Source organism: Lissotriton vulgaris, chromosome 12, assembly GCF_964263255.1.
Source record: "Lissotriton vulgaris chromosome 12, aLisVul1.2, whole genome shotgun sequence".
NCBI lineage: Eukaryota > Metazoa > Chordata > Amphibia > Caudata > Salamandridae > Lissotriton > Lissotriton vulgaris.
The window spans coordinates 576,405,898-576,432,141 of NC_141700.1; the positions used below are offsets into that span (position 1 = coordinate 576,405,898).

General features: G+C 48.7%; 1 protein-coding gene across 1 annotated transcript in view; it reads right to left on the bottom strand.

The window, feature by feature from the left end:
* Positions 1-26,244, bottom strand: part of HEATR3 (HEAT repeat containing 3) — a 194,414-nt gene that overhangs the window by 73,874 nt on the left and 94,296 nt on the right. Inside the window, exon 7 of the mRNA XM_086945442.1 lies at positions 10,946-11,232. Within this exon, the coding sequence (XP_086801568.1) occupies positions 10,946-11,232 (287 nt within the window). The remainder of the gene's footprint in view (positions 1-10,945; positions 11,233-26,244) is intronic.

Sequence of the window (26,244 nt, forward strand, 5' to 3'; positions counted from 1 at the left end):
CTCCTAAGCATCCTGGAGTTCTAGGGATCTCACCAAATGCTGCTTCCACACATTCTAAAGAATACTAGCCAAGATATTTCTGCTGTTTTCAGCTAATAATTTGTGAGAGTAAGGTAGGCAAGCAATTGAGCAGGATCTGCTAGAAAACACAACAGGGGAAATGTACAAGCTCTTAATAGTTTGGGAGGGCCATGGGAGAGACAGGGGTGGCACATAGATGCTGTGTGTGCATGTCCACCGGGCCTTCTTAATGCACTTTCAGCTCACAGAGTAGGCTACAAAAGTGCAGTGCCAGCCCTAACAAGACCCCCAGGTCCATGCGTGATGTGCTGCTACAGTCCATTTTCTTTATTTGAACTCTGGGACCCGTAGTCATATTCATTCTCTTATAAAACGGGACTACAGGTACATTTCAGAATCCAAAACACAAATAAAAAACTGTTCTGCACCAGCATATCACGCATGGCCCTGGGAAACCTGGCAGCTATACAGTACATGTCCTAAGAAGCAGATTGCACGTGTCACATGCCTCGCAGCTGAAAGCGCGGTGTCTCCGGGTATTTACCATACATTGTGTGTTGGTGCTCAGAGATAATGTCTCCGCTACACCAAGATGAGCATACTGTGGGGAAACCCTTTGGGAATCAGCCTGACAGGCACTCTCTGGGGTACAATCTCTAAAGGGGACCTTTATGCAAATACCTCCAGCGGTGCAGCGCATGCGCGCCTGAGCTAAACGCCTGGTTCGCAGTTCACTGCATGTTACAGGGAGTGAGAACGCAGCCACCATGTGCTTAGGATTTTGTAGGATCCGACTCCAATTCTAGAAACATTTGCAAAATGGTGCGTAATCTACCATCAATTGTACTAAGGCATTGCCCACTGAAATATGGTGCTCAGCTTGGATAAAATGCAGTATCTATTAAAACGCATTCAGTGTTAAGTTATTGAACAAGCAAAACAGAAAGCAGCTCCACATCCGGGCCGAGGAGGAGACCTGGGAGGGCGAGGGCTGCCCGCGCATGCGCTGTACCTGGAACTATTGCGTATTTTGCAGCTCGTGTCCAGTGGCGGCGCCGCATGTGGACTTCAAAAGTCGCCATACTTTAATGAGCCGTGCGGCCCAGGGAGGGAGCCGCCAAAGCGCCCAAGGCAAAAAAAAAAAAAGAGCAGAAGTCCGGCGGGAGCCCACCCTGCCTTTGTGAATGCCTCATGGTGCATCCAAAGCAGGATTTCAGGTTGCAGTGAGCAAGACGGAGCCCCGCGTGGTGCTGCAGTGAGCCGCTGAAGACACGAGACCAGCCGGAGTCCCCACAAGCGCTGGTAAGTGGGGTATGCTGTACGTTTAAAGCGCGCAGCGCTTGGAGCGCGCGTGCGCATAAAAAAAAAAATTACATGAGGCTGATGAGGACAAAGGGGGACAGGAGATGTGCACATCGCTAGTGTTCACGGCCGCATTCACAGGCTCCAATTCGCCCTGCGCGTGCCCATCTCCAGTCCCACTTCCGAGGCAAGTCAGCAACCCGAACTCTTTCAAATGCAGGATGCAGGTCACTACAGAAGCCTCTAGAACATGTTTTTCACAATCTAACTGATAGAATTTCTCAGGAGAAGGGAAGACCATTGTCAGATTCAAATCCAGGATTGAACCTACTACACTCTAGAAGACCAGAGCATACTTTAGAGTAGTTTACTAAGTCTGCAAAATTTGTTGTAGAGTCCTGAGAGTTAAGTCTGCGCTGCACATTCTTCTTTCTAGAATGCTTTGTTCAAATAATGATAGAAGTGTTTTTGCAAATGAACATATAAAAGTAAGAATCCTTCAGACACACTAAAGATAGACGTTGATTGTTTTCAGACAGATGCCAGAATGATCAGAATGTTTAACTTCTGCAGGAAAGGGCAACAGTTTAGTCTACTGAGATCCGAAAAGGAGTGAAGTCCACTGTCCTTGTTCTACTAATAAAGAAGAGATGCTCTTATCAATTACAAGCCTCTAGACCTCGTCGGAACCTTGACTGTGTCAAGAGGTTGCCTGGATGAGGCAGATGTGGGAACTGTAAACTATTAACAGTCTTGATTAAGGACAGGATCCATGAATCAGTGGGTCAGTGGAGAATGCAACATGAAAGGCTGTGGGGCAAATGGTAAAGCACTAGGATGCCTTTGCCTCTGCTGGGGTTACAAGAATAGCCTTCTTCCATGTGAACCATCTGCTGGAGACTCCTGCCTTGATAAAAGCAGAGTATCTAGACCACTGAATCGGTTGAGTTTTAGCCCAAATTCTTATTCCTCGCAAGCGTTCTTGTGCAACGTGGAGGCTCTTTCTTTCAATACACTGTAAAAAACCTGATGTTTCTCTCGTCCTCCCAAATATTATGAGGGTGTTGAGTACAGTGTTCGTATACAGGCAGCATGAAATCCCTCTTCTCTGGAGAGTTGGACTATTCCAGTTGGTGCCCCAATGGCATTTCCTTTATCAAAACTGAGCATGGTAAACTACAGAATTGAATGCATGTTGCCCAGAGAGGCTAACCCATATCTGCTGAAATAATGGAGCAATATACATGAGTTCTTCAAGCAGGGTAAACGAATAGCTTCTTACCTATCGGTGTAATTTTGCAGCTTGAAGATCTTTCTGGATTCACTATGCTGTGCATTATTCCGCGGTCTTGTGGTTGGCCCGGAATTGTAGTCTTTTCTTTGTTGTTGTTTTTTTTTTTTGTAGCCCAGGTGGGCGTCGACGTCCCACCTTTTGGTGTATTTCCAGTGATGTCGGCACGCTTCCTGCGGAAGCACCCACTCTTGGGCGCCATCTTCGGATTCTTTTTTCTCGTGTTTGTTCTGTTACCGAAGTAATGGCAATGTTCTAGTAAGTCATTGATCGCTTTAACCTTCAAGGTTTGTTTGTTCATGTAGTTGTCCATGTTTTCAACCCCCTTCCTCTCCAGCCTCATCTTTCTGGCGGAGGTGGGTGGGTTCGCTAGTGAATCCAGAAAGATCTTCAAGCTGCAAAACTACACCGACAGGTAAGAAACTATTCGTTTTGCAGCGTGAATCTTTCTGGATTCACTATGCTGTGCATAGACTTGGTAGGGGTTTCTCATTTTTGTGGCGGCAGGGTGGAAGATGAGCGCTGGTTATTGAATATGTGTTGAAGCACCTTTTGTCCGACTTGTGCTTCCTTGTTCATCTGTATATCCACGCAGTAGTGCTTCGTGAACGTGTGCACTGAAGCCCATGTTGCCGCCGGCATATGTCCTGAATGGGTGTGTTGCCCAGGAAAGCTATTGTAGCTCCCTTTTTCCTGGTAAAGTGGGGCCGTGTCCCCCCTGCCAGTTCTTCCCCTGCCTGTTTGTGGAAGAATTGTATCGTCTGTGCGATCCAGCTCGCAATTGTTCCTTTAGTTACTGATTTTCCCATGAAGCTCTTTGCGTAGGAAACAAAGAATTGCTTTGTTTTCCTGTGATCCTTTGTCCTTTCAATGTAGTGCATGACAGCCCTTCTGGCGTCTAGGGTGTAAAGAGCTTGTTCAGCGCTTGTTGTTGGTTTCTGGAAGAAACTTGGTATTTGTATAGTTTGATTCATGTGGAACCCTGACACCACCTTCGGCATGAAGTGTGGGTCTGTTCTCATTACCACCCTATCATTGTGAATTTGGATGTAGGGTTCCTGTGACGTTAATGCCTGCAGTTCGCTTACCCTGCGCAGCGAGGTGATTGCTACCAGGAAAGCTGTTTTCATTGTTAGCCTCTCTAGGGATGCTTTGTGAATTGGTTCGAAAGGATGTTTCATCAGTTCTGTTAGTACCAGGTTAAGGTTCCATGAAGGTGGTGGCACCCTCTTTGGAGGCGCAATCCTCTTTGCTCCTTCTAGGAATCTTTTAACCACTTGTGAGGTGAAGAAACTCTTTCAAGTCTCCCCTCTTGTGTAAGCGACTATTGCTGCTAAGTGAACTCTCAAGGAGGATGAGCTTAGTTTCTTGTCTAGTAGGTGCGTGAGGTATCTAAGCACCGTTGAGTCTCTTTGCATCTTATTGTGCAGCTTCTCTCTCCTGCACCATAGAGTGAATCTCTTCCATTTTGATACATAGCACATTTGCGTGCTGGGCCTCCGTGCCTCCCGAAGCTCTCTGGTAGTTTCAGATGCGCAAATTCTATGTCCTCAGGAGCCACGCTACCAGGCTCAGGCTCTCTGGCTCTGGTGTTGCACCTGCCCATTTTGCATGGTGAGCAGGTCCTTTCTCCTTACGAATCTGTGGGGTGCACTCTGTGCCATCTCCATGATCTGCGAATACCATGTCTGCCTGGCCCACTATGGTGTGACCAGTATCAGTGTCATGTTGCTCGCTCTGCACTTGTTGAGGACCTTGTGAATCAGTGGTATCGGGGGAAAAGCGTAAGCAAATTTCCTCGACCAGTCTATCCATAGGGTATTCCCCAGGACCCCTCCCCGGGCCGCCTGGATGCGAAGCTTTGGCATTTTGCATTTTGGCATGTTGCAAATAGGTCCACCGACTGTGTCCCCCACCTGTCGAACAGCCTTTTTTGTCTCCTGTGCATTGAGCTCCCATTCGTGGGTTACCGATGTCTGTCTGCTGAGCCAATCTGCTTCTACGTTGTCCTTTCCTGGCAGATGAATGGCTAGCAGGTCGATGTTGAGAGGGATGGCCCAAGTCCATATCTCCTGCGCCAGCTTCGAGAGCGTGGCCAATTGTGTTCCACCCTGCTTGTTGATGTAGAACATCGTTGTAGTGTTGTCCGTCTGGATCAACACCCTCTGGTTGTACAGTTTTGTCTGAAAGGCTTTTATAGCAAGGGAAACGGTCTTCAACTCCAGGAAATTGATGTGCTTTATCGCATCTGCTGGTGTCCACAGACCCCTCACTTTGAGTTTCTCCATGTGAACTCCCCATCCATTCTGGGATGCATCTGTGGTGGTCACCGTTGGAGGCATTAGAGGCTTTCCCCGTGTCAGGTTCTCCATGTTCCACCATGCCATTTCTTTCTGCACTGTGTGCGTTACAACCACTAGATCCTCCCAATGCCCTGTTGCTTGTGACCATTGCCCTTGTAACCATTCCTGCAAGTGTCTCATGTGCAGCCGCACATTCGGCACTAGGTGAATGCATGATGCCATCATGCCCATGATCGTGCTCGCTGTTCTCACTGTCAGAGCTTGCCCCCTCTGGTAGAGTTTTGTCTCCTTCACCAGTGCAACTGACCTCTTCTCGCTTGGGAACACCCTGGTCTGTATGGTGTCGATCTGAGCACCGAGGAAGATCTTTATTTGTTCTGGTTCCATTGTGGATTTCCCCCAGTGTATGGAGAATCCCAGGTCCATCAGTGTTCTTGTCACTCTCTGTGCATGCTCCTTACATATCTGGTATGACCTTGCTTTTATTAGCCAGTCGTCCAGGTAAAGGTATACGTCTATTCCCTCCCTTCTTAGGTGTGCTGCGACTGCTGCTAGGCACTTTGTGAAGACCCTTGGTGCAGACTTTAGACCGAACGCTAGGGTTGTGAACTGATAGTGGTGATCCCCTATGGAGAATCTGAGCAGATGTTTGTGACTTCTGTTCATTGGTATGTGTAGGTAGGCATCCTTTAGGTCTATGGTGAACATGAAGTCTCCTTTTTGCAATTGAGGGAGCACCTCTTGCAGGGATGTCATTTTGAACTTTTGCGTTCTTATGAATTTGTTTAAGAACCTTAGGTCCAGGATGGGTCTCATTGTTTCGCCTACCTTTGGCACCAGGAAGTACGTAGAATACACCCCTCTGTTCCTTGCTCTGTAAGGTACTGGTTCTATGCAGGAGCGCTCCCACTTCCTTTTGGAGTAGCTGCAGCTCTTTCTTTGCTAGTTGCCTTCTCTTTGGCTTTCTGCTTGCTGGTGTCTTTTCCATTTCTATGCAGTATCCGAACTGCATGATGTTTAGAACCCATTTGTCTGAAGTTACTTTCTTCCACTCCTGGAAGTAATGTTTTAGTCTTCCTCCCACTGGTCTCACATGCCCGCGGGTACTTAGTGCGCCTGACCCCTGCGTGCTGTTCTCGTGCCTCACCCTGGGAGTTCTTATTTGGGTGGGCACATGTTGCCTGACCAAGTCACTTGGTGAGGGGTTGCTGACCTCCCCTCCTATTCTAGCCCCGTCCATTGCCTCTCCTGCAAAAGGGCTGGCCCCTCTTCTGGTATTGCCAGGACTGCTTTTGCTGGCCTTGCTGCATTTGGTTTTCCGTCTGGTGGGATTGTTGGAACGTCTGGTGCGATGTTCCTGGCTGGTTCCCACCCCTGCCGTTGGGCCTTGGTGATGGGGTGCCCCTTTTTGACCCTCTGAACTGCAATGCCCCCATGGACCTTGCTGTTTCATTGTCCTTCTTTAGTTGGCTGAGCTTTTCGTCTACTGGGGCCCCGAAAAAGGTCTGTCCGTTTAACGGGGTGTTCAGTATGCTGTGTTGTACCTCTGGCTTGAAGCCTGACACCCTGAGCCAGGCTTGTCTTCTTTCAGTGATGCCCATCATCATGAGCCTACTGGAGGTGTCCGCTCCGTCCAGAGCGGTCTTGATGCAAGAGTTTGCCACATTCTTCCCCTCTTCGACTAGGTTTTCAGCTCTCTCTCTGAATTCCTGAGGCATGTTTTTCATCAACTTGCCCAGTTCCTTCATGATTTGGTACTGATGTCTGTTTAGTAGTGCGTTGGAATTGGCCATTCGCCAGTGCATCGCAGCATTCCTTTCAATTCTTCTCCCTACCAAGTCCATCCTCTTGCTCTCCTTGTCTGGAGGTGGTCCTGAGGTAATAGACACATTAGCCCTCTTCCTTGCTGTGGCAGCAATGATTGAGTCTGCTGAGACCATGCCCTGGATATAGGCTGGGTCCTTGGATGAATGTTTGTACTTCTTTTCAGTCCTTGGGGTGACTGCCTTGCAAGTAGCCGGCTCCCTGAAGGCTTCTTTCCCTTGTGCCATGACACTTTCTAGCATTGGCAGGTACTGGCTCTAGGTCTGTGTGGGGAGCAATGTCTCGAGGAGAAAGTCAGCCTTCTGCTGCTATTAGTCGAGTTTCACCTTGAAGACAGCCGCTGCATTCCTGATGACCGTGTTGTACACGCCAATGTCATCTGGCGGCGAAGGCCTCGAAGGATAAGTGTTGACGCTTTCTTCGGGACTCTCTGTATCGACATCCTGCCAGTCGATCTCCTGGCTTTCCGAGGTCGCCGAACCCAGGAGCGTCCTGGGGTTGTCGTCCTCCTCATAGTAGTCGAAGGCCTCGTCTTCATCCGGTTCGTCGAATGTTTCGACGTTCCCCGACTGTTCCTCGACTTCATCCTCTTCCTCCTCGACCACCTCATGCACCTGTGGCTTGGGCTTGGTAGGAATTATGTAGTCCTTCAACCTGGCGTTGAAATCCTTTTTTCGTTGCAGGATGTTTTCCATTTCTGCTTTGAGACGCCTCTTCTCCATTTCGGCAGCCAGATCTGCGTCTAATGGGTCGACCGATCTCTTCGGTGCAGAACAAATTTCGGCGTCGAGCTTATCTTCGGCGTCGGCGCTGGGGCCTTTTTCGGGTCCATCTCCCTCTGCGTCGGACGTTCCTTTTCGGAGACGTTTTTCGACAGCTTTAGCTGTTCTTCAGCTCTCGGCGCCGGGGACTACTTCTCAGAGGATCCGCTAGACCTGGGTTTAGGTGTGGGCTCCGAAGCTTTTGGCGCCTTCGAGGATTTTCCCTCGATCTTTCGAGACTCTTGGTCTCTCGGGGCTTTAGGGGCCGTAGAGTCTCCTACCTTCTTTGGAGTCTTCGTAATATCGGTCTCTACGACCGTTTAGCCGTCGTCTTCGTCGGCGTTGTTGTCTTCTTCGTCTGAAGATAGACCAAGGTCTCGAAGGGATGGAGGCTGGCCCTTGCCCTGCATCGTGGCGTTGGCTACTCTGTCTCGCTCGAACTCGAAGAGTTTTCGGCGTAAAGGCGGAGCAGGCGTAGCAGTCGCTGCTCTCGTGGTCTACCGGTAGGCAGAGGTTGCAAACCGGGTGCTGGTCCTTCTGTGCGTACTTGTGGTGGCAATTCGCACAGAACTTGAAAGGAGTCTTGTACAACTCATGCATTCAGGGGGCCCCCTGCATTCCTCGATGGGAAATCGAAGTTCTGGAACTCTCTTCCCTCTTTCGTCTATCTTCGATGATGTAGTCTCCTGAAGTCTTCGCCAATGTTTTTCGTCCAAAAACATTGTTTTTTCTTCTTTTTCTCCAAAAATGTCTGGAGCCCTCTCGGGAACGATCCAGACCCAACCGCGGAAAAAAGAATCTGAAGATGGCGCCCAAGAGTGGGTGCTTCCGCACCTGGGCTACAAAAACAAAAAAAACAAAGAAAAGACTACGATTCCGGACCCAACCACAAGACCGCAGAACAATGCACAGTATAGTGAATCCAGAAAGATTCATGCTGCAAAACCTTTGAATTGTTTTTATTTAAACATCATTTAACACATGCAGGATCAGTTCCCATTCAAGTGACCTCATTATCCCCATGTCTGTCAAGAGACATGTGGAATGGATCCACAATTTGAAGGCCTCTTATATAAAGAGATCTAGCCCCCATATTAATCTTTTAAAAAAGGAGAGATTAGGGTGTTCTTTACTGACAAACCTGATGCATGGAACTGCCACAACTATATACAACAAGAGTTTGAGTTATCAGACAGAAAAAGGCACCATACTGGATTTTTCAATATGCTATTAGTGAGTTTGGATGATCAGCGATACACTATCGATCATGTAGCTTGTCTACCAAACAGTGGAATAAAATGGCATGGATTAATCAGTCTCTAGGTGATTAATTGTTTAAGCCAATGGTTCTGGGCATTGGGAATCAGGCAGTCATTGGACGCGATTCATTCAGGGAAATCACAAATGAAATCATTAGGCCACTTCAAACTTTAGTGACAAACCACAATAGCTTCCTGAGCAATCATCATCTGCGGGCCCTAAACATTAGGAAGGTACATAACATTCACAAAAAGAACACCCTCCTCCTACTGAACACCTGCTCTGTGGGAGAGCATCATCAAAAGCAGTTTTACTTCAAGAGAATAGCGATAAATGTGGAGGAGTGGGAGTTGATAACACTGCAGCCTTATCAGTTTAACATGTTTCCTTGCGGTTAAATATGGTTCCAGAAACCACTGAATTTGTACCTTCTCTTGCCTTAGAAAGTATGTGCGCTCTCATGATTAAGCAACTAATGACCTTACATTCACGGATAAACATAAGTAGGGCTGGAATCTACACAATATTAACAGTTCCTTAGAGAGGCATATGGATCCCAAATCTACATATTCAATACAATGAAGTGGAAGCAGCAAGTCAATGTATATCATGTGAAACGTTTACAGGGAACATGTAATCCTCTCCATGTGAGCGCTAACCCCTACCTAAGACGCCAACCTCAATTCTGCAACTACTCTCTCAAGACCTCCCTCAATAAAAAGCGACAGTAATAAAAACACGCATAAACCCAATACATTACTGCTTCATTAGCACAATTTAAAACTTAGAGGGAGGCAGATGAAGTCAACCACTGTATACCCTTCCTATGTGTTTATGAAATACAAAAGAAATGCTGTAATAATAAAATAACAAAAAACTTAAAAGCATGTCCAGTCCAGGTTATGTATCTCAGGTCCATGTGGCCCCATAATTGAGTGGTGAACATGAAATCACAGGAAGTTAGCCCTCCCCACCATAGTGCAGCATGCTTAATCATCAGGCTCTCAATTCATCACTGGGAGAAACCTGTGGAGAATCGTTTTTTTGTTAGCACACCACTCACCAGCATTATTACTTCATGAGATGGAGGGAATTGTTCTATTGAAGAGATGGGCCGGCATAAGACACTAAATAAAATCACCTCAGCAAATAACATAACTGAAGGAGCTTCCACACCAAGCAGGAGAGACCAGAGCTCAGCATTCACTAAACACCTGCAACTCAACAAACAAAGCCCCAGCTTCTAATTCAGTCAGAGGATTGTCAAGTAGGCACACGGTCACAGTGAGTAAAAAGGATTTCACATGTCCAGGATTGCTAAAATACTTGTGATTAGTCTTCTAATGTCCACATGCAGTAATATCCTTAATATGATAGGATAACTGATCAATAACTGAGCAATAGCCGTTTAGCTTCCTGGCATCCTTTTTGGCTTCCTTGTTCTGGGCAATAAGCCAGGATAAAAGGATAAACTCTTCCCCTTGATATCAGACTTCAGCCTGCCTTCCTGGCCACACTGAGTCAACTAATTTGGCCTTAGACGAGTCATTTTGTGGATCCTTTGTATGAAAGAGAGGAGCCTGAAAAATTAGGCTGGCCAGGTGAATGGTGAGCAATGTCAACTACCAAGAGTTGCAATTCGGTTCTAACTGGAAAAAGAGGATGCACCAAACTGACTCAAGTTCCCATGTGATACCTCTCCCTAGAGTACTATCAGTGGCACATTGCTGCATTGAGAGAAGTCCTCAGTGTTCTATAGTTTGACAATGTGATGACAGACAGCAGCTGTCTTCTCACTCAGGCCCTTGTTTATTTCACTTATGACATCCTCAAGGCTACATCAGCTCCGATGTTCCCTAGTGAACTCTTGACAGAACTCCGATGTAAATTATTGTTTAGTGACCTCATCTAATTACCCTGCGCCTTGGTATCGAACATTGTATATCTCCCAAGTTTAGCAGGACATCCAGGCACAGTGTCAGATATGGCTGCTTTTTAAACCAGGGAAGCTTGGCCTTGCATTTTAAAATGAGTGCTTTGGGCGATCTTTGTGAATACATATAGAAATTAGTGTACAACTCTGCCTGCAGGGGTATTGCAAGCCTATATGACCATAGTGTTTAAACTAAATTACTTTTGACATTCATGTCACCAGGACACAGTTATTGGTCTGCTTTACTTACTGGGAGAAAGTCTGAAATATCCAGGTGCTTTTTATTCTTTTTTGACTTCTGAGGAGCTTCCCCCATCACCTCTTCATCTAAGGCAGCATCTTCTAAGCCAGCAATGGCTTCCTCAGTTTCAATCTCTGCAGCGGTGTCTTTCAATCTTTGCACTTCAGTTTCTTTCATCTGAATTATGATTTCTCCTGCATCAACTTGCAAAGTTTCTGAGAAAATCCTCAGAATGGCATTCACTGTGTCCGCCTGGCTAGATGAAGGTATCTTATCCTTTATATTCCAAGCTGTACCTAAGAAAAAGCATAGCAGATGTGGGTTGATAAAAATCACAGTTACCTCTCCCACTTCTTATTCTCCATGAAAACAAATATTTAGACTACATAACCTGCAAAAAAATAAAAACTTTCAGTGCAGCAAGAAATTTACTTTTCAAAACTTACAGCTGAATTGCCTTATGAAAAGCCCCCATCACACCCACCTACAACTGAGATCCAATCAATAAAATTATCTATTTTGACTCACACACCTTTATAAACAAATCTATAAATTCATATTTAGGCATGGTATAAAATTAACAATACTAAATCAAACATCACCACATAATGAAAAAAGCACTGGCAACGCCAATTGGTCACGGCAATGCAAGAACTATTGGCTTTGTCAATGTGTTTCGGCTTTGCCTGGCTAGATGGTAAGTGTTCCTCCGGCAGATACAGCACCCAAGCTCCTGCAGCTGATGTGCCTTTACTCCTTTGTGTAACTACGGGAATTCATGAACAAGACATCCAAAATAAAATGTACTATTTGATGGAGAACTAAAAACAATATGAAATGTGTCAATTCCCTTTAACGGGGCTGCCAAAATTACCTAGTACAATTATGATACTTTTACTTTAGGGTTTCTTAAAAGCTTTATTTATACTTTTGAAATTCAGGAATACTCCCAACTGGGTCATTCTTGGGCAACAGCACAGCGTCTCAATACATGGTTTCCACAGGTACTAAAGTAAACTGTATACATTCCGCACACATCACAATTCCCAGTAAAATGACTACAGCAAATGTTGGCCCGCTCACTATTCCAGGCCATACAGTAAAAATAAGGACAGCGGCAAGATATTGCAACCCGATAAAGGGTCATCGTAAAGAGGCGACCTGAGCACTAGAAACCGCAGGGACAAGTGTGTGTCTCATTATTGACTGTCAGAGGGAAGCAGTCATAGTGAGTGAAAAGAGGCAGGTGAGGAGTTTGCGCTGTAATGAGGTTGTGTGCATTTATTCTAGTGCCGTGGGCGCTGGAGGGGGGGCAGGGAATGTGGCATGTAGCGCATACAGTAGTGTATCGATTGGTGTGAGCTCGCGCGCCGTAGTGCTGGTGAACGGGGAGAGAAACTTGCCTTCCAGGTAAAAGTCTGGAAATATTTTGAAGCCAAGTGCGCTAGCGCGACCCGCAGTGCCCTTATCCTGTAGCGGGGAAACGCCGTCCCATGCCCATTGCACACATTCCACTGTGTACAGCTGGATAAATGTTGTTGCAAGCGCCCATGGGGACGCCTGGTCGCGCTCCACTGTGAAATGCGGTTGGAATGGGCTGGGATGGAGCCAGAAGTGTAAAAAGCACACCTGAGCAGATAGGGCATACAGCTGCATGTCTGGCGCACCAAGTCTTCCACATGAGAGTAGCAATGTGAGGAGCTCATACGATACCCTAGGCTGTTGGCCCGCCCACACAGGTTCGTTGATGAATAGATATAAACATTTCGGAAGCACAACCATTTTTGCGATTGCTATGCGCCTGGCAAGGGATAATGGCAATTTAGTCCATATCGGAGTGTGCAACACTACCCAGTCCACTGCGCGCCTATAATTCACTTGCCAAAGTTCCTCCAGGTCTCTGCTTAGCCATATCCCCAGATATCTAGTTGGGTCCAATGCCCATTTCAGTGGGTACTCAGTCGGTTATGGCGTTGAGGCATCCGTAAGCAGGGAAAGTATTGATTTTCACCCAACTAATCTGAATTCCCGAATATCCCTCAGAAACTGACCTTTTTGCGCGTCATAATCTGTAGGTTTATCTGTGCTTGTGTATGTTGAGGGTGATATCATCAGTTCACATAGACAAAACCAGCCCCTGGGTGGTGAAGCGGATGCCATGCTCAGCATAGTGTTGGTGCAGGATAGCTGCCAGTTATTCCATAGCCACTGCAAACAGGAGTGGGGACAAAGGGCATCCTTGCCTTGTACCCTGCGTAATCTCTATTGGGTCTGGGACATGCCCATTCAATCTAATGCGAGCTGTGGGGAGTGTATATAACATTTTTATTTTTTTAATGAAGTTAGTGCTGAATCCCAGACGTCAGAACAATGGGAAGAGAAACGTCTATTAGAGAGAATCAAGCACCTTAGTGGCGTCAAGTAGAGCTGCTACTGCAGGTAGGGAGGGGTAAATGTGGTGCATTACCTAGAATATAGTACTAAGATTGTGCGATGTGGCACACCCGGTATAAACCCGGATTGATCAATCCGCACGATTAAGAGCATGAGAGGCAAAGGGAGGTTCGCCAGAACTTTTGCGTATATCTTATCTATATTAATTAGGGACAAGGGGCGGTAAGAATCGCAGAGATCCACAGGTTTGTCCAGTTTAAGTATAGTTACAATGACTGCCTCTCTAAGAAATGGGGAAATTGTCCTGAGGTCAATGAGTCGTGATACATCGCAATGAGGTGTGAGAGGAGTATTCCTTAGAAAAGGCGGGCATTAGCCCGTCGGAGACCAGAGCTTTATCATCCGGCAGACTCGCAATGACCTGGGCGATCCCCTCCCGTGTGATCAGGGCATAGAGGTACTCCCTGTGTCCAGCCAAAGTAGCTGGATAGAATCGAAGCAATTTTGTAGTGTCTCCGGGTTGCACACAGTCGCAGCAGAATAAAGCGGAGCATAAAAAGGCATGACCGCTGGTAATTCCGATGGGGACGTGACCAGCCGAGAGCTTTTGTCCACCAGATCGGTCACATATACAGAAGCGCGGGGCCTGAGCATCAGCCCCGCCAGCTTCTTCCAAGGCAATCTCCTTCACTAAATCGCCGCACCTGCGCCTCTCGCCCCAGGTATTTTACCTCTGTGCTACCCTTCTGTGCGGTATGCGGATAACTGGTCTCAAGTATCAGCCAGTACAGCAAAGGTGAGATCGCAAGTGTATGCCTGTTCCAGGGTCTGAATCTCCGATTCAAGCCTACCCAATGACCCACTAATCAAGCTCAACACTCCAGACTGTTTTGCAATGCAGGTCCCTCTGATTACCACCTTGAATGCCTCCCACAGAGTGGATGGCGATCGGACCGATCCAGCATGGAGAGCGAAATTATCTATAATCGCTAGACAGATCTCTTCCTTGAATGCTGCGTCTCAGAATGTGTGTGGGGGCAGTCGCAACAAAATGCATGGGGGAGGGTCTGAGGGATCTGGATGACCAATCTCACCGGCGCATAGTCAGAAAGAGTGCGCAAAAGGTGCGTAACGGACGTGGTCCTGTTGAAAACATTTCTGGACACAAGCCAGGAGTCTATGTGGGACCTGGAGCTAGGATAAGAATAAAGCATGTGCCATAGCGCATGGTTTGATCAGTGTGCCGCCAGACATCAAGCAGTTTATCTGTGATGAGTGTTCTAAGAGAACCTGCTGCCTGCGGGTGATATCTGGGGCCAGAGCGGTCTAGGGATCCCTCCAGTACCACATTAAAGAATTCCATTGTCCTCAGGCTGCAGGCTGCCACTTGTCTCCAAATTCTATAAAAAAAGTCTGTATCGTCGGAGTTTGTGCCCTATATGGCCACAATAATCATGGATAGTTTGTACAGGGTGCCCACCAGGATGACATATCGTCCATCCTTGTCAATAAGGGAGTGTGTAGTATGCCATGGCAGCCCTCTTGAGTAAGATTGATACGCCTCTGCCGTTGTTAGAGTAGATCGAGGAGTAGGACTCACCACACAACTGAGCCCGGAGGCAGGATGTAGTACTAGTGGTCAGATGAGTCTCCTGTAGTAAACACACATCGATTCCCTGTCGGACAAGGTATGCGTGTACTAGGCGGGATTTGCAATGGTCATGGATATCCTGTACGTTCCACATTAAATTGTGGACACTGGACACAGCGTCAGGAAGTTAATGCAGTCATCCCGTTGTGCCATAGTAAATGTGGTGCATGACTGTGTGGGGTGTTGCGCTAGTGTGCCGGTGGTGTGAGAGGCCGGAAGAGACAACTGTGTAATATTAACTAAATAAAATGCAACTCAAAAAGACCCAACATAAATGGCAGGATACACCCCCCCCTTCTCCCCCCCCCCCCTTCCACCCAAAGCCTGAACCCATCCTCGCTACAAACTGTCAGAAAACTCCCAATATGTTCCCATCCACCCCCCCAAACAAGTTGAGTCAATTTACCCACCCACCCCAAATTGCCCCAGTCCATAATCATAAAGAGTACTTTCTGGAATTATCCCATAGGCACATGGCCTCACCAGGCGGACAACTGTGCCACTTGGACCAGGGTGGCTGAGCAGTATATACATAGGGGAACTGGGGAAATATATGACCCCATTTCATCAAGTGTCTGGCCATCTAAGGGCACACAGTAGAAACAAGAGGAGGCATGGTCCATCAGCCAGCCACACTCTGGTTTCAACAGATAGGGTCACTCCAGGGTGTCAAGGTCGCAGATACCAATAATAATGGTCACTAGTGCGGCCCTCCTCCAACTGTTGGGGAGATTTGGACAGAGATAGTCTGGTTTTGCGGAGTTGTTTTTACAAAAGACAGTGCAGCTTTGGGGGTCAGCCTCGTGGGATGCGCAACTTGGCCGGGTAAAGGAGGGCATAGGGCACCTCGAACTGTTGAAGGATGCATTTCGCCTGCAGGATTTGCCATCTCACTGCCTGCACTAAGAGGGTGATATCTGGGAAAAAGGAGATGACCTTTCCCTGGTACCAGATTTCTCCCAGCTCTCCTCAGAATTGCATTGCGGTGCCAGTAATTTAGCAGGTGAGCGATTATGGGACGGGACGGGCCTCCCTCCGGCAGTCTCGATCCAAGCAACTGATGCCCCACCCCACTATAAAAACTGCAGACAGTTTAGTTCCAAAGAGCTCGCGTAGTAGGGACCCCACATAGTCTTACATCCTGGAGACCTCCGTGGATTCCGGGAACACAGTGATGCAAAGGCTATTTCTTCTGGAGCAGGATTCTAGTTCCTGGTTTTTAGCTTTGATGAGCTCCAGCACCTATCCATTCCCAACAGACGCGGTCTATCCTCAGTCAGCATGTCGTCTGCATCCGACACCCTGGATTCCAGATATGTTTTTCTGGCATCATGTGTGTCGACCTGCTGTTTTACTTGGTCCAGGCGGGCAGGAAGATGGTCCAACTTAGAGTAGATAGTCTTCAGATTGGTTTTGACCTTCAGCAGGAGTGAGTAAATTTCATTGTCACACGTTCTTGTTTCCTTAGTCTGTTTGATCTGTTCCTCAGCCTCTTGGGCCAGCTCCCACAGTCAGGCACAGCGCCTACCCTCAAATTAAAGTTTGGGTTGTTTGGCATCTGATTTACCCATTATGGCAGGTGGTGTACTGTGTGGTATGACTAGGGGAGCCCTGGCAGCCACCGGCAAGGGGATAGATAGCCGCACACCAGCCTAGAGTATATCACCAGAGATCCAGGCGGTACTCTGAGATCCTCACTGCTCTCTCCCCTGCGTGGGGCAAACGTAGTGATAGTAGCTAGGGTGTTTTTGTAGTCTGGACACTAGGACTCCGATTTTGGGACTGTGAAGGGGTGGGGGCAGGTGTGTAGTCCCACATAACCCGCTACTCCAAGGGTTAAGAGGGAGGCTTGGGTAGATCAACAGCAACACCGCAGCACACATACAGACAGGGGGTCCTTCCCAAATCGGCTAGTAGACTACTGGACACTTGTGATGGCGATTGTTCAAGCAGCGTCTTTATACCAGGTGCCAAGGAGCACCATCCCCCCATGGTCACGGCTTCTGGACCCAGCACGTGTGCCCTCAATATTCAGTCCAAAGTCTGGCTGCCTAGCCCGCACGGAAAAGCAGCTTGTGGGCCGCTGTGGAGGGGACACAGTGGCAGAGTGAAGCAGGAGATGGAGGGGACCCCACACAATGGGTTCTCGATCGGTGGTAGCCCTCAGTACTCTAAAATCCCCCCCCCTGCTGAGCACCTTCCCTCCAGTGCGTGCCAGCCCCCGGAAGCAACAGTCCCTGTCACTCGGCAGCCCCAGCACCCACAGCTCACCGGAACTTTGGCTCCTCCTGCAAGATTCAGGCCACAATTCGGCTGGCCAGCGTAGTCTCCCCACAGTTGGTCAGGACGATCTGTCCACCTCGCTCACCGTGCTGCCAAGCAGCTGCCATTCATATAGCAAATCTGCGCTGTCACTCCACTACAGGCCCCAGCTTGATCCCACCTTGAAGGCCACGGGCTGATCTCCGCCGCACAGAAAATGCCTTTCCGCTAGTGTGCGGCATTCAGATCTGTGTCCGCAGGGTCTGGAAATATTCTCCACTGCAGCGGGTCGCACTACCGGCGTGGAGCCCACAGATGGGCAGCCACCTGCGAAGCTCTGCCACTACTGGCTCAAGCCACGGCCCCCTCGCCGCCCGCACCGTGTGCACGCAGGCGATTGCTGCTCACAAGCCCACAGTGTCACCCCCGCATACACATCCAACTGCCGGGTTTTTGGGATCTTGTGGCCACCCAAGGATATCATGGACTGCGTTGCTACTCCAAGGCCTGCCTGAGCCTCTCAGCCCCTAGATGATGTGGGATTTAGCACTCAGCCAGCAGAGCCCACTCAAAGTGCAGCCATCTTCCAGTCGGCAAAGCCACGCCCCCAAAAAGTATGGTACTAATTTTGTTCCCCTCCCATGAAGAGAAAGTAATGCCTTAGAACGATTCATACTTACTACAAACACATACCTGCTGCAGGCACTCAACCCACTGAGCTATACGGCTGACTAGAAGCATCACGGGCAACAAACATCAAAATGCAGAGATCATTGCAAGATCGACTGACATTGTCAATTTTTAGGCCTCAGCTCTAAATGAAGAGACCAGTTGTATGTACATTGTGAACTTCAGCCGCCCATAGGCCTGCCATTTGCGGACTCCCATGACGCTCCATTATTCGTTCTCTGGCTTTGCCCATTGCAATCATGCGGCATACCTCTTTCCATTTTTAGCCTTTGCCGAGAGCAGCGACCAATTACTGCTACACTTAAGTAGGTGCCATTTTATGGTTTCAATCTTTTTATTGATTTTGCAAAGAGAACATTACCCACCACGTACATCCAGTGGCCGGTGGGGGAAAATCATAATAAAAAAAGCCAAAGAAAAAACAGAGCAGAGAAAAATAGTGGATGTAAAAGAAGAAAGGGACCCAGAGAAACAAGCATTGGAAATGCAATAGGTCTCGCAGCATTAGAGTTAGTGCTTTTAGAATTGTTTATGGGTTTTTTTGTAAATCTTTAGCATTTTTGTTTCCTGTAGCCAATGCTAAAGAATTTAAAAAAAAAGCCATAAACATTTCTAAAAGCTCTAACTCAAATGCTCCGAGACCTATTGCACTGTGTGAGGGTGAGGGGTTGAGGGTGAGTGAGGGTGAGTGAGGGTGAGGGTGGGTGAGGGTGGGTGAGGGTGAGTGAGGGTGAGTGAGGGGTTGAGGGTGAGTGAGGGTGAGTGAGAGTGAGAGTGAGAGTGAGGGTGAGGGTGAGTGAGAGTGAGGGTGAGGGTGAGTGAGAGTGAGGGTGAGGGTGAGTGAGAGTGAGGGTGAGGGGTTGAGAGTGAGGGTGAGGGGTTGAGAGTGAGGGTGAGTGAGGGTGAGTGAGGGTGAGTGAGGGTGAGTGAGGGTGAGTGAGGGTGAGTGAGGGTGAGTGAGGGTGAGTGAGGGTGAGTGAGGGTGAGTGAGGGTGAGTGAGGGTGAGTGAGGGTGAGTGAGGGTGAGTGAGGGTGAGTGAGGGTGAGTGAGGGTGAGTGAGGGTGAGTGAGGGTGAGTGAGGGTGAGTGAGGGTGAGTGAGGGTGAGAGTGAGTGAGGGTGAGGGTGAGTGAGGGTGAGTGAGGGTGAGTGAGGGTGAGTGAGGGTGAGAGTGAGTGAGGGTGAGGGTGAGTGAGGGTGAGGGTGAGTGAGGGTGAGGGGTTGAGGGTGAGTGAGGGTGAGGGGTTGAGGGTGAGTGAGGGTGAGGGGTTGAGGGTGAGGGGTTGAGGGTGGGTGAGGGGTTGAGGGTGAGGGGTTGAGGGTGAGGGGTTGAGGGTGAGGGGTTGAGGGTGAGGGGTTGAGGGTGAGGGGTTGAGGGTGAGGGTGAGTGAGGGTGAGTGAGGGTGAGTGAGGGTGAGTGAGGGTGAGTGAGGGTGAGTGAGGGTGAGTGAGGGTGAGTGAGGGTGAGTGAGGGTGAGTGAGGGTGAGTGAGGGTGAGTGAGGGTGAGTGAGGGTGAGTGAGGGTGAGGGGTTGAGGGTGAGTGAGGGTGAGGGGTTGAGGGTGAGTGAGGGTGAGGGGTTGAGGGTGAGTGAGGGGTTGAGGGTGAGTGAGGGGTTGAGGGTGAGTGAGGGTGAGGGGTTGAGGGTGAGTGAGGGTGAGTATGGGTGAGGGTGAGGCTGAGGGGTTGAGGGTGAGTGAGAGTGAGTGAGTGAGGGGTTGAGGGTGAGGGGGTGAGGGGTTGAGGGTGAGTGAGGGTGAGTGAGGGTGAGTTTGAGGGGTTGAGGGTGAGTGAGGGTGAGGGTGAGTGAGGGTGAGGGGTTGAGGGTGAGGGGTTGAGGGTGAGTGAGGGTGAGTGGCGTCGGTGCGGTGAGAGGCGGATGTGTGGCGACACAACAACAAAGAAGCAGCGAAAACAAAGCAACATATGGCTGGGGAGTTGCAAAGACCGTAAATTAATTATAAAGGGAGGTGAGATAATGAGAGCACGTGCTCAGTCCCCTTGAAGGGGAGGGGGCAATGGCGGGCGCGAGGCAGAGACTGCTGGCTCCTTGACATATTAAGCATGAAATTCCCTCCTTTGCCACTATAGAGAAGAAATAATGAGTGAAAACATTAAGCAGCTCTCTCAACCAGAATACAAATCTCGGTAGCAAAATTCGGAATCATGGCAATATTATAGGGCGCCTAGCGGTTTTGCTAGCACTTTAAGGTAAGGAATTTAAAGACACCATGGCAATAACTTTTAAACCATTAAAGTTTGGAGTGCAAAGCAAACTCACCACCGTTACGCTTGCGAGGAACGAAACTTTTAATCAAACAACATCCCCTTAATTGGTGAAGGAGGATCCTGTTCCGGGAACCGGTCAGATATATTCATTTATCTGAATGTAATCTGGCCCCACAATTACTGCAGTTGCGAACCAATAATAATATAGTCTCCCTTTTAAATTGAGCTCTGGAATGTGATGGCAATTTTGAAACAAAATGAATAAAATATAAAAGGCCAAAACACGAAAGAAAAGTGTAAACCCAGATAAAGAACAGAGCTAGGAATTAGTGTAATCAAATCACTACTCGTAGCAAAAGAGCATTTCAAGACCACTCAATGATAATCTTTTCATGAAACATCAGGGGTATTACAAGAATCACCTTAACTTCAGAAGCACTGAACCACATATCATATATAATTATATAATCTGCTTCCAAGAAACCTAGGCCACAAGCAATAGCTCATTAGTGGGCTATAGCGAACATTTCAAACCTGCTCTCAAACAACGTTGAAAAGGGCATGCAGTAGAAGGTTTATTACTGTGATTAATAACATACCAAGCAATCTGTGAGACTGAAGGATGACCTGGATTCGTAGCCTTATAATCAATTTAGACTTCAGTCAAAATTACGGTTATATCTTTAAAAGTATGATTATTTTAAATATATAGTGAAACTCAAAACTCAAACGAAAAAGTGGCATATTCAAGCCTGGCCCTGCTGTCCCCTGGAGCAGATTGGATCAGTCTGCAAAGACCAGGGTCTGAGGTGAGGCGGAACCGACCAGCGGTGGTGATTTCGCTTCCGTGAGGCTGCACGTAGGCTCTGAGGTGGGTACGGCGACCGGGGCCTCGTCGTGTTGGATGCCACTCATGTTAGGACAACGCGGAAGCCACAGATCCTTCTGCCCTGGAAGCTGCACCCCCTCTGTGAGCAGAGACCAGTGCGGAAACCAAATGGCTGGGGGCAGGCTGCCTTGGAGGCCCTTGGACGCAGTCTTCAGGGATCGCTTCCTTGTCTTACCCTCAGTGGTGGGAGACTCTGCGTTCTAGCAGTGCAGGAAGAGCGGAGCTGCTGAGAGATGCTGGGACTGGTGCTGGGAAACATTTGTGCAGAGCAAGGCTGGCCCATGATGTCCGGGGGCGAGGCGATCCACAGGATGTGACAATCTACTCCTAGCACCGTGCATCGCCTAAAAAACGAGGAAAAAGAATACAGGAAGGGAATACCTGAAAGGAGAGAGACAAACGGAAACAAGCCTTTCACCGTAACACGGCGGGCAGGGGAGGGGGCGGGCAGGGGAGGGGGCAGAGAGGGGAGAGGTGCGACACGGCAGGCAGGCAGGGGAGGAGAGTAGGAGGAGGAGGGGGGAGGAGAGTAGGTGCGGCACGGCCTAGCGGCAGGCAGGGGAGGAGAGGAGGAGGGGGGAGGAGAGTAGGGGAGGCACGGCCTAGCGGCCGTGCAATCAAGTAGTGAGGGGGCGGAGCTGGGGGAGGCTGTGGAAGAGAGTAGGCAAGGCGACACGGCGGGAGGGGGCGGAGCGGGTAAACAAAGACGGACATGCACGCGCCCGTGACTTTTAAGGTCAATGCGCATGCGCATAAGCTTAATGCGCATGCGCATTGACCTTAAAAGTCATGGGCACTGCAAGGAATCGCCACGATTCCTTGCAGTGTGGATAAAGAGTGGATAACTCGCAATACTCTCGCCTTGCTCGATGCGCATGCGCATCGACAGGCGAGACCTAAAAACTAGGCAGCTAGTGGGAGCAAGTGGTCAGGGGAGAGAAGTATGAAGTATGCCATCACCACAGTCTAGGCTTGCCCCAGAGGAGTGTGTCGCACAGTCGATGGGGGCGTCTCGTTGAGTCAGAGTACCCATAAGTATGAATATGATAGAAATTCTATAGTGGAGCCCCATGTTTTTTCAAAGGTTGGGGGGGTGGAGTGTGTGTGTGATGCTTGCAGTTAGTTTCTCCATGCCAACTACTTTCCACAACTTATGTAACCATCCAGTCCAGTCGGGACCCAGTCAGTCCCCCATTCAGAAAGCAGCATCTGCTTAGCAGACTCAAATGCCAGGGTAATGGCCCTCCCTGACACGACCTGATAGGATAAATTAAGGTGTTCGGGAGCCACAGATGTATGTAGCTCGGGAACCTGGCGATCTGTGTTATAAGTGGCGCTTATGCCAGGCAATATAGTCTCCCAAAAGGGTTGCATCTTCGGCAGTGCTACAACACATGCGAGAAAGTGCACTCCAGGCCACAGCGTAACCAGCAGTATGCGTCACCCCAGGCGTCAAGCGTGCCACCTAGCTTGATTGGAATGCTAGTCCTGTGCTATTTTGAGAAATATTTATTTCCCGGCTGTGCTACAATAGGAGGCCCGCCTCTATGTATAATGTCTTAACATTCCTTGAAGGAGAATTCGCGCTCCGACTTACACCTGCGTTGCACCGGAGATTTGGATTGTTGTGCAGATGTAATAAGGAAGGAGAATATGTCTGAAAACAGGCGTTTGTCTGATTGTCGGGTTATGAGCCACTTCTCAAATTTTATTACCTGGCATGTGGGTGAATATGGGGTTGCATGACCCAGTGCCGCAAGGCATGGTATTGCCAGTAGGCCTCTCTAGGCAAGCCATAATGGGAGATTTGAGGAAAATCCATCACCCCTTCCGCATCAAAGGTCACCAATCCTCTTGCAGTTAGCTTACTGCCATTTGATGTATACATCTCCCTTCCTGGCCAGGGGGAACTCCGGGTGACCTATAAGAGGAGTCAAGGAGGACGTGGGAGTAGACGGGCAGCAGGGCTCTTGCACTTTGGCCACCCAGCTCAACGAGGCCCTGGAGGACCGGTGAGATTTAGACCACGGCTGGTCGGTGCCGTTTAAGTAGCCAGGGCACTTTCCACACATGGATGGTCAATAACGAACCAGTGTTTCTCTGATGCAGGCCTATACCATTGCCACGGGGCGGGGCGCCCCTGTGTTGACATTGATGCTGATATGGACTGGTGGTCGGCTGTTCCCCCCCTTACACCCCTTTCTATTTCTGAAACACAGAATGCCCCCTCCTGGACAGAGGAGTGGTCCCGGACGGACAATGGCACCCGCTGGGGAGACGCAGACCAGAAGGTACATGGACTCTTTAATTCCCAAGTCGAGGATGACGAGGCTCCGCCCCAATGGTTCGTCACGGAGCCAAAAGGAGGCATGACCAGGAAGTCGTCGGACGGCGTTTCCCCGAGGAGGAGAAGGCGCGAAAGACTGGAGAGCTGAGACTGAGACGGAGTACTGCGGGGAAGAGATCCTGACGAGCCCAGCTGTGGACTGCAAGCCAGGACGCCAACGGACCGGTGATTCGCCCCGCCACGTTCCCGCGGGAGGAGCGTGGCTTACAAAGGTACGGGGCAAAGTGGCGGGCTGGGTTGCACGCAGTGGCCAATCGAACGTGTAGAAAGCCAGTGTACATAGTGTACAGTCTCCGCTACCCCTTCCCTCACGAGCACATTAGACACAGGACCGACCGTGTGTGTGGAAATCACTACAGCACATGGTGTCCCTCACTTCACTGGCCCCCCTAAGAGCATTACGAGGAACATCAGAGTGATTACTCTTTCTCCTTTTCTTTCTGCTACATCCCTGACCCGGGAGGGTACCCTCGCCCCGACGACCATCGCAGAACCACTGGACTGGTGGGCTCCCATACCCGGCTTGGCAGAAGCATCCTGGAATCGGTATTCCCCCGAGGTGTAAAGACGGAGCCGGACGAGTTTGCCCGGTTGAGACACTCTAGTAGACGGCGAAGAGCCTACCTAAAAATAAAGCCATCTTTGAAATCACTACTCCAGGTGTCCAACTCGCTCCCTACTGCCTCCCACGCTACCGATCCCGTACAACCATTCAACCCTATAACGCAGCTGGGCTGCTTGATAATATCCCTCCAGGTGCAGGACACCCAGTCCCCTGTTTCAAGCTTGTCTGGAACGCACCATTTGGACCCTCTTCCCACGCCAGATCTCTCATCTATCTTATCTACCTTTTATCATCTATCTTTTAGATCTGTTTTATCAATCTTTTATCAATTATCTTTGTCTTATCTAACTTATCTAGCTATTCATTTTCAAGTCACATACACTTACTGCTTCATATCCTCCCGGTTTATGAGCAGCTTTGTTTTTGCAGGATCCAATGGTATTGGAGCACTTGCTCCGTGCTCCATCTTGCTATAGTGCCAACACCATTCAATGGTTTTGGAGTGCTTCAAGTGCTCACCAGCTACATTACACAATGACATTCATGGTCGTAGGCAGTGGGGAAGCATAAGAGATTTGTCCAGAATCACCAATTTTTCAGCCGACCCATAGATTCTAACCTAGTTCCCTAGTTCTAGCTGGTATCTCTGTCTGTTACACTACATCCTCGCTTCAAAGCTCCACAACTGTTTCTCACCAGGACTTCCATCATTTGTTCAGCAAGACCCCATCAACACCGAACACGCATTGGCAAAGCGAACAGATCTTGGCAATGCCCGAGCTATTGGCCATGTCAATGTCTTTTAGCCAGGTCGTCTAGCAGCACATTGCTGTTCAGCATGGCTAAATGTCACACAACAAAGTGCTACGATGCGGCCAGAGCAGGCCAAGTCATAGCGCTTTTAAGGTTTTGCTTGCACAGTGCTTGTGCTGTGCTTGAGAAATCGATTGTTTTTAATATAAAAAAAGGGACTTACATCCAGTCTCCTCTCTTTCCTGGATTCTCATTGGTTCCTGTGCGTACCACTTACTTTTCCACCATTTCGATTGGAAGCTGCATATTTTGCTGCATTTACCAATGCTTGTACCTTATCTGCTTCTCTTATCAGAGAATCTTTTTTTTAATAAAGTTCTGGCTCTTTTTTGCTTTTAAGTCGTGCAGCAAATTTATAAAGTAACTTTTCCCTCAGAAATTAAGCGATTTGCCCAGAATCACAGGATGAAGCGCCGCAGAGACTCGAACCAGGATGTCCAGCTCTCAAGTCAGCATCTCTGGCCGCTTAAAACTAGTTTAAGTGGAGCAGCTAGGAGCGCATTCAATACTTCAGTCTTCATATAGTAACTCCTAAATGGCTATCTCGCCCAGTCACGGAACAACAGCTGTATTTCTCCCTTCACCAAACATTTTACTGATTGGCTAGCTGCCCCCCACTTGACAATAAGACCCATTTACCTGAAAACACACTGCCCAACTGGCTTGCATCCTGCAGATAAATGTAATCACCATTGCTACAAATCGCTGGTGTTTTAATGACCAGATACCTAGAAACGGCACAGCAAAAAAATACAATGCTTCTTGTAAGTAAACTGAAAAACGAATGTGCTGGTGCACACAGAGCTGCACGGAGTGGGGCCTGCACTGTCTGCAGTCTGCTTTCAAAGAGGTCAGTCAGGTGCCAGCACCTCTCAGCTGCGCACTTGCACTTCGCTAGCAGGCGTTAAGATACCTTTTCACTGCGGATATCAAGAGTGGAGCTTCTCGAGAAGCCAGGTTCACTTGCGCCCCCTCATATACCTCTGAAACCCACTCGAAGAGTCACACAGACAGCCTTCAGCTTTTTACGCTCTTCCCTTCACCTTTCATATTCAAATGATGTCCGTGATCTGAGCGATTTGTCCAGGTAATTATCAGGCTTTCAGAGCGCACATGGAAGCCAGGCAGCCAACACAATTGTTTGTTTGTGTCTTAAGTGTTCTATGTCAATATTTCAGTTTTGGGAACCAGGGAGTACACTGGCCAAACTCATCCAGATTAAACTCCCAATAGGCGTAAAATGATAAGAGATCTCATTTATTGCCAATTGGCTTATTCCATATATGCTGTGAATTGTGTTATCAGACCACCCTGTGTTAATTCCAGGAAGGTCGACGGCATACAACTTGCATTTCTTCTTTGGGTCAGTGGACCAGCTTCATGCAGACATCGAGGCTGCTGCTTTTTTGGATGTGGACAAGGCATTCTATTACATGTTTGCTGCTCAAAGTAGGATGAGAATAAAAGACG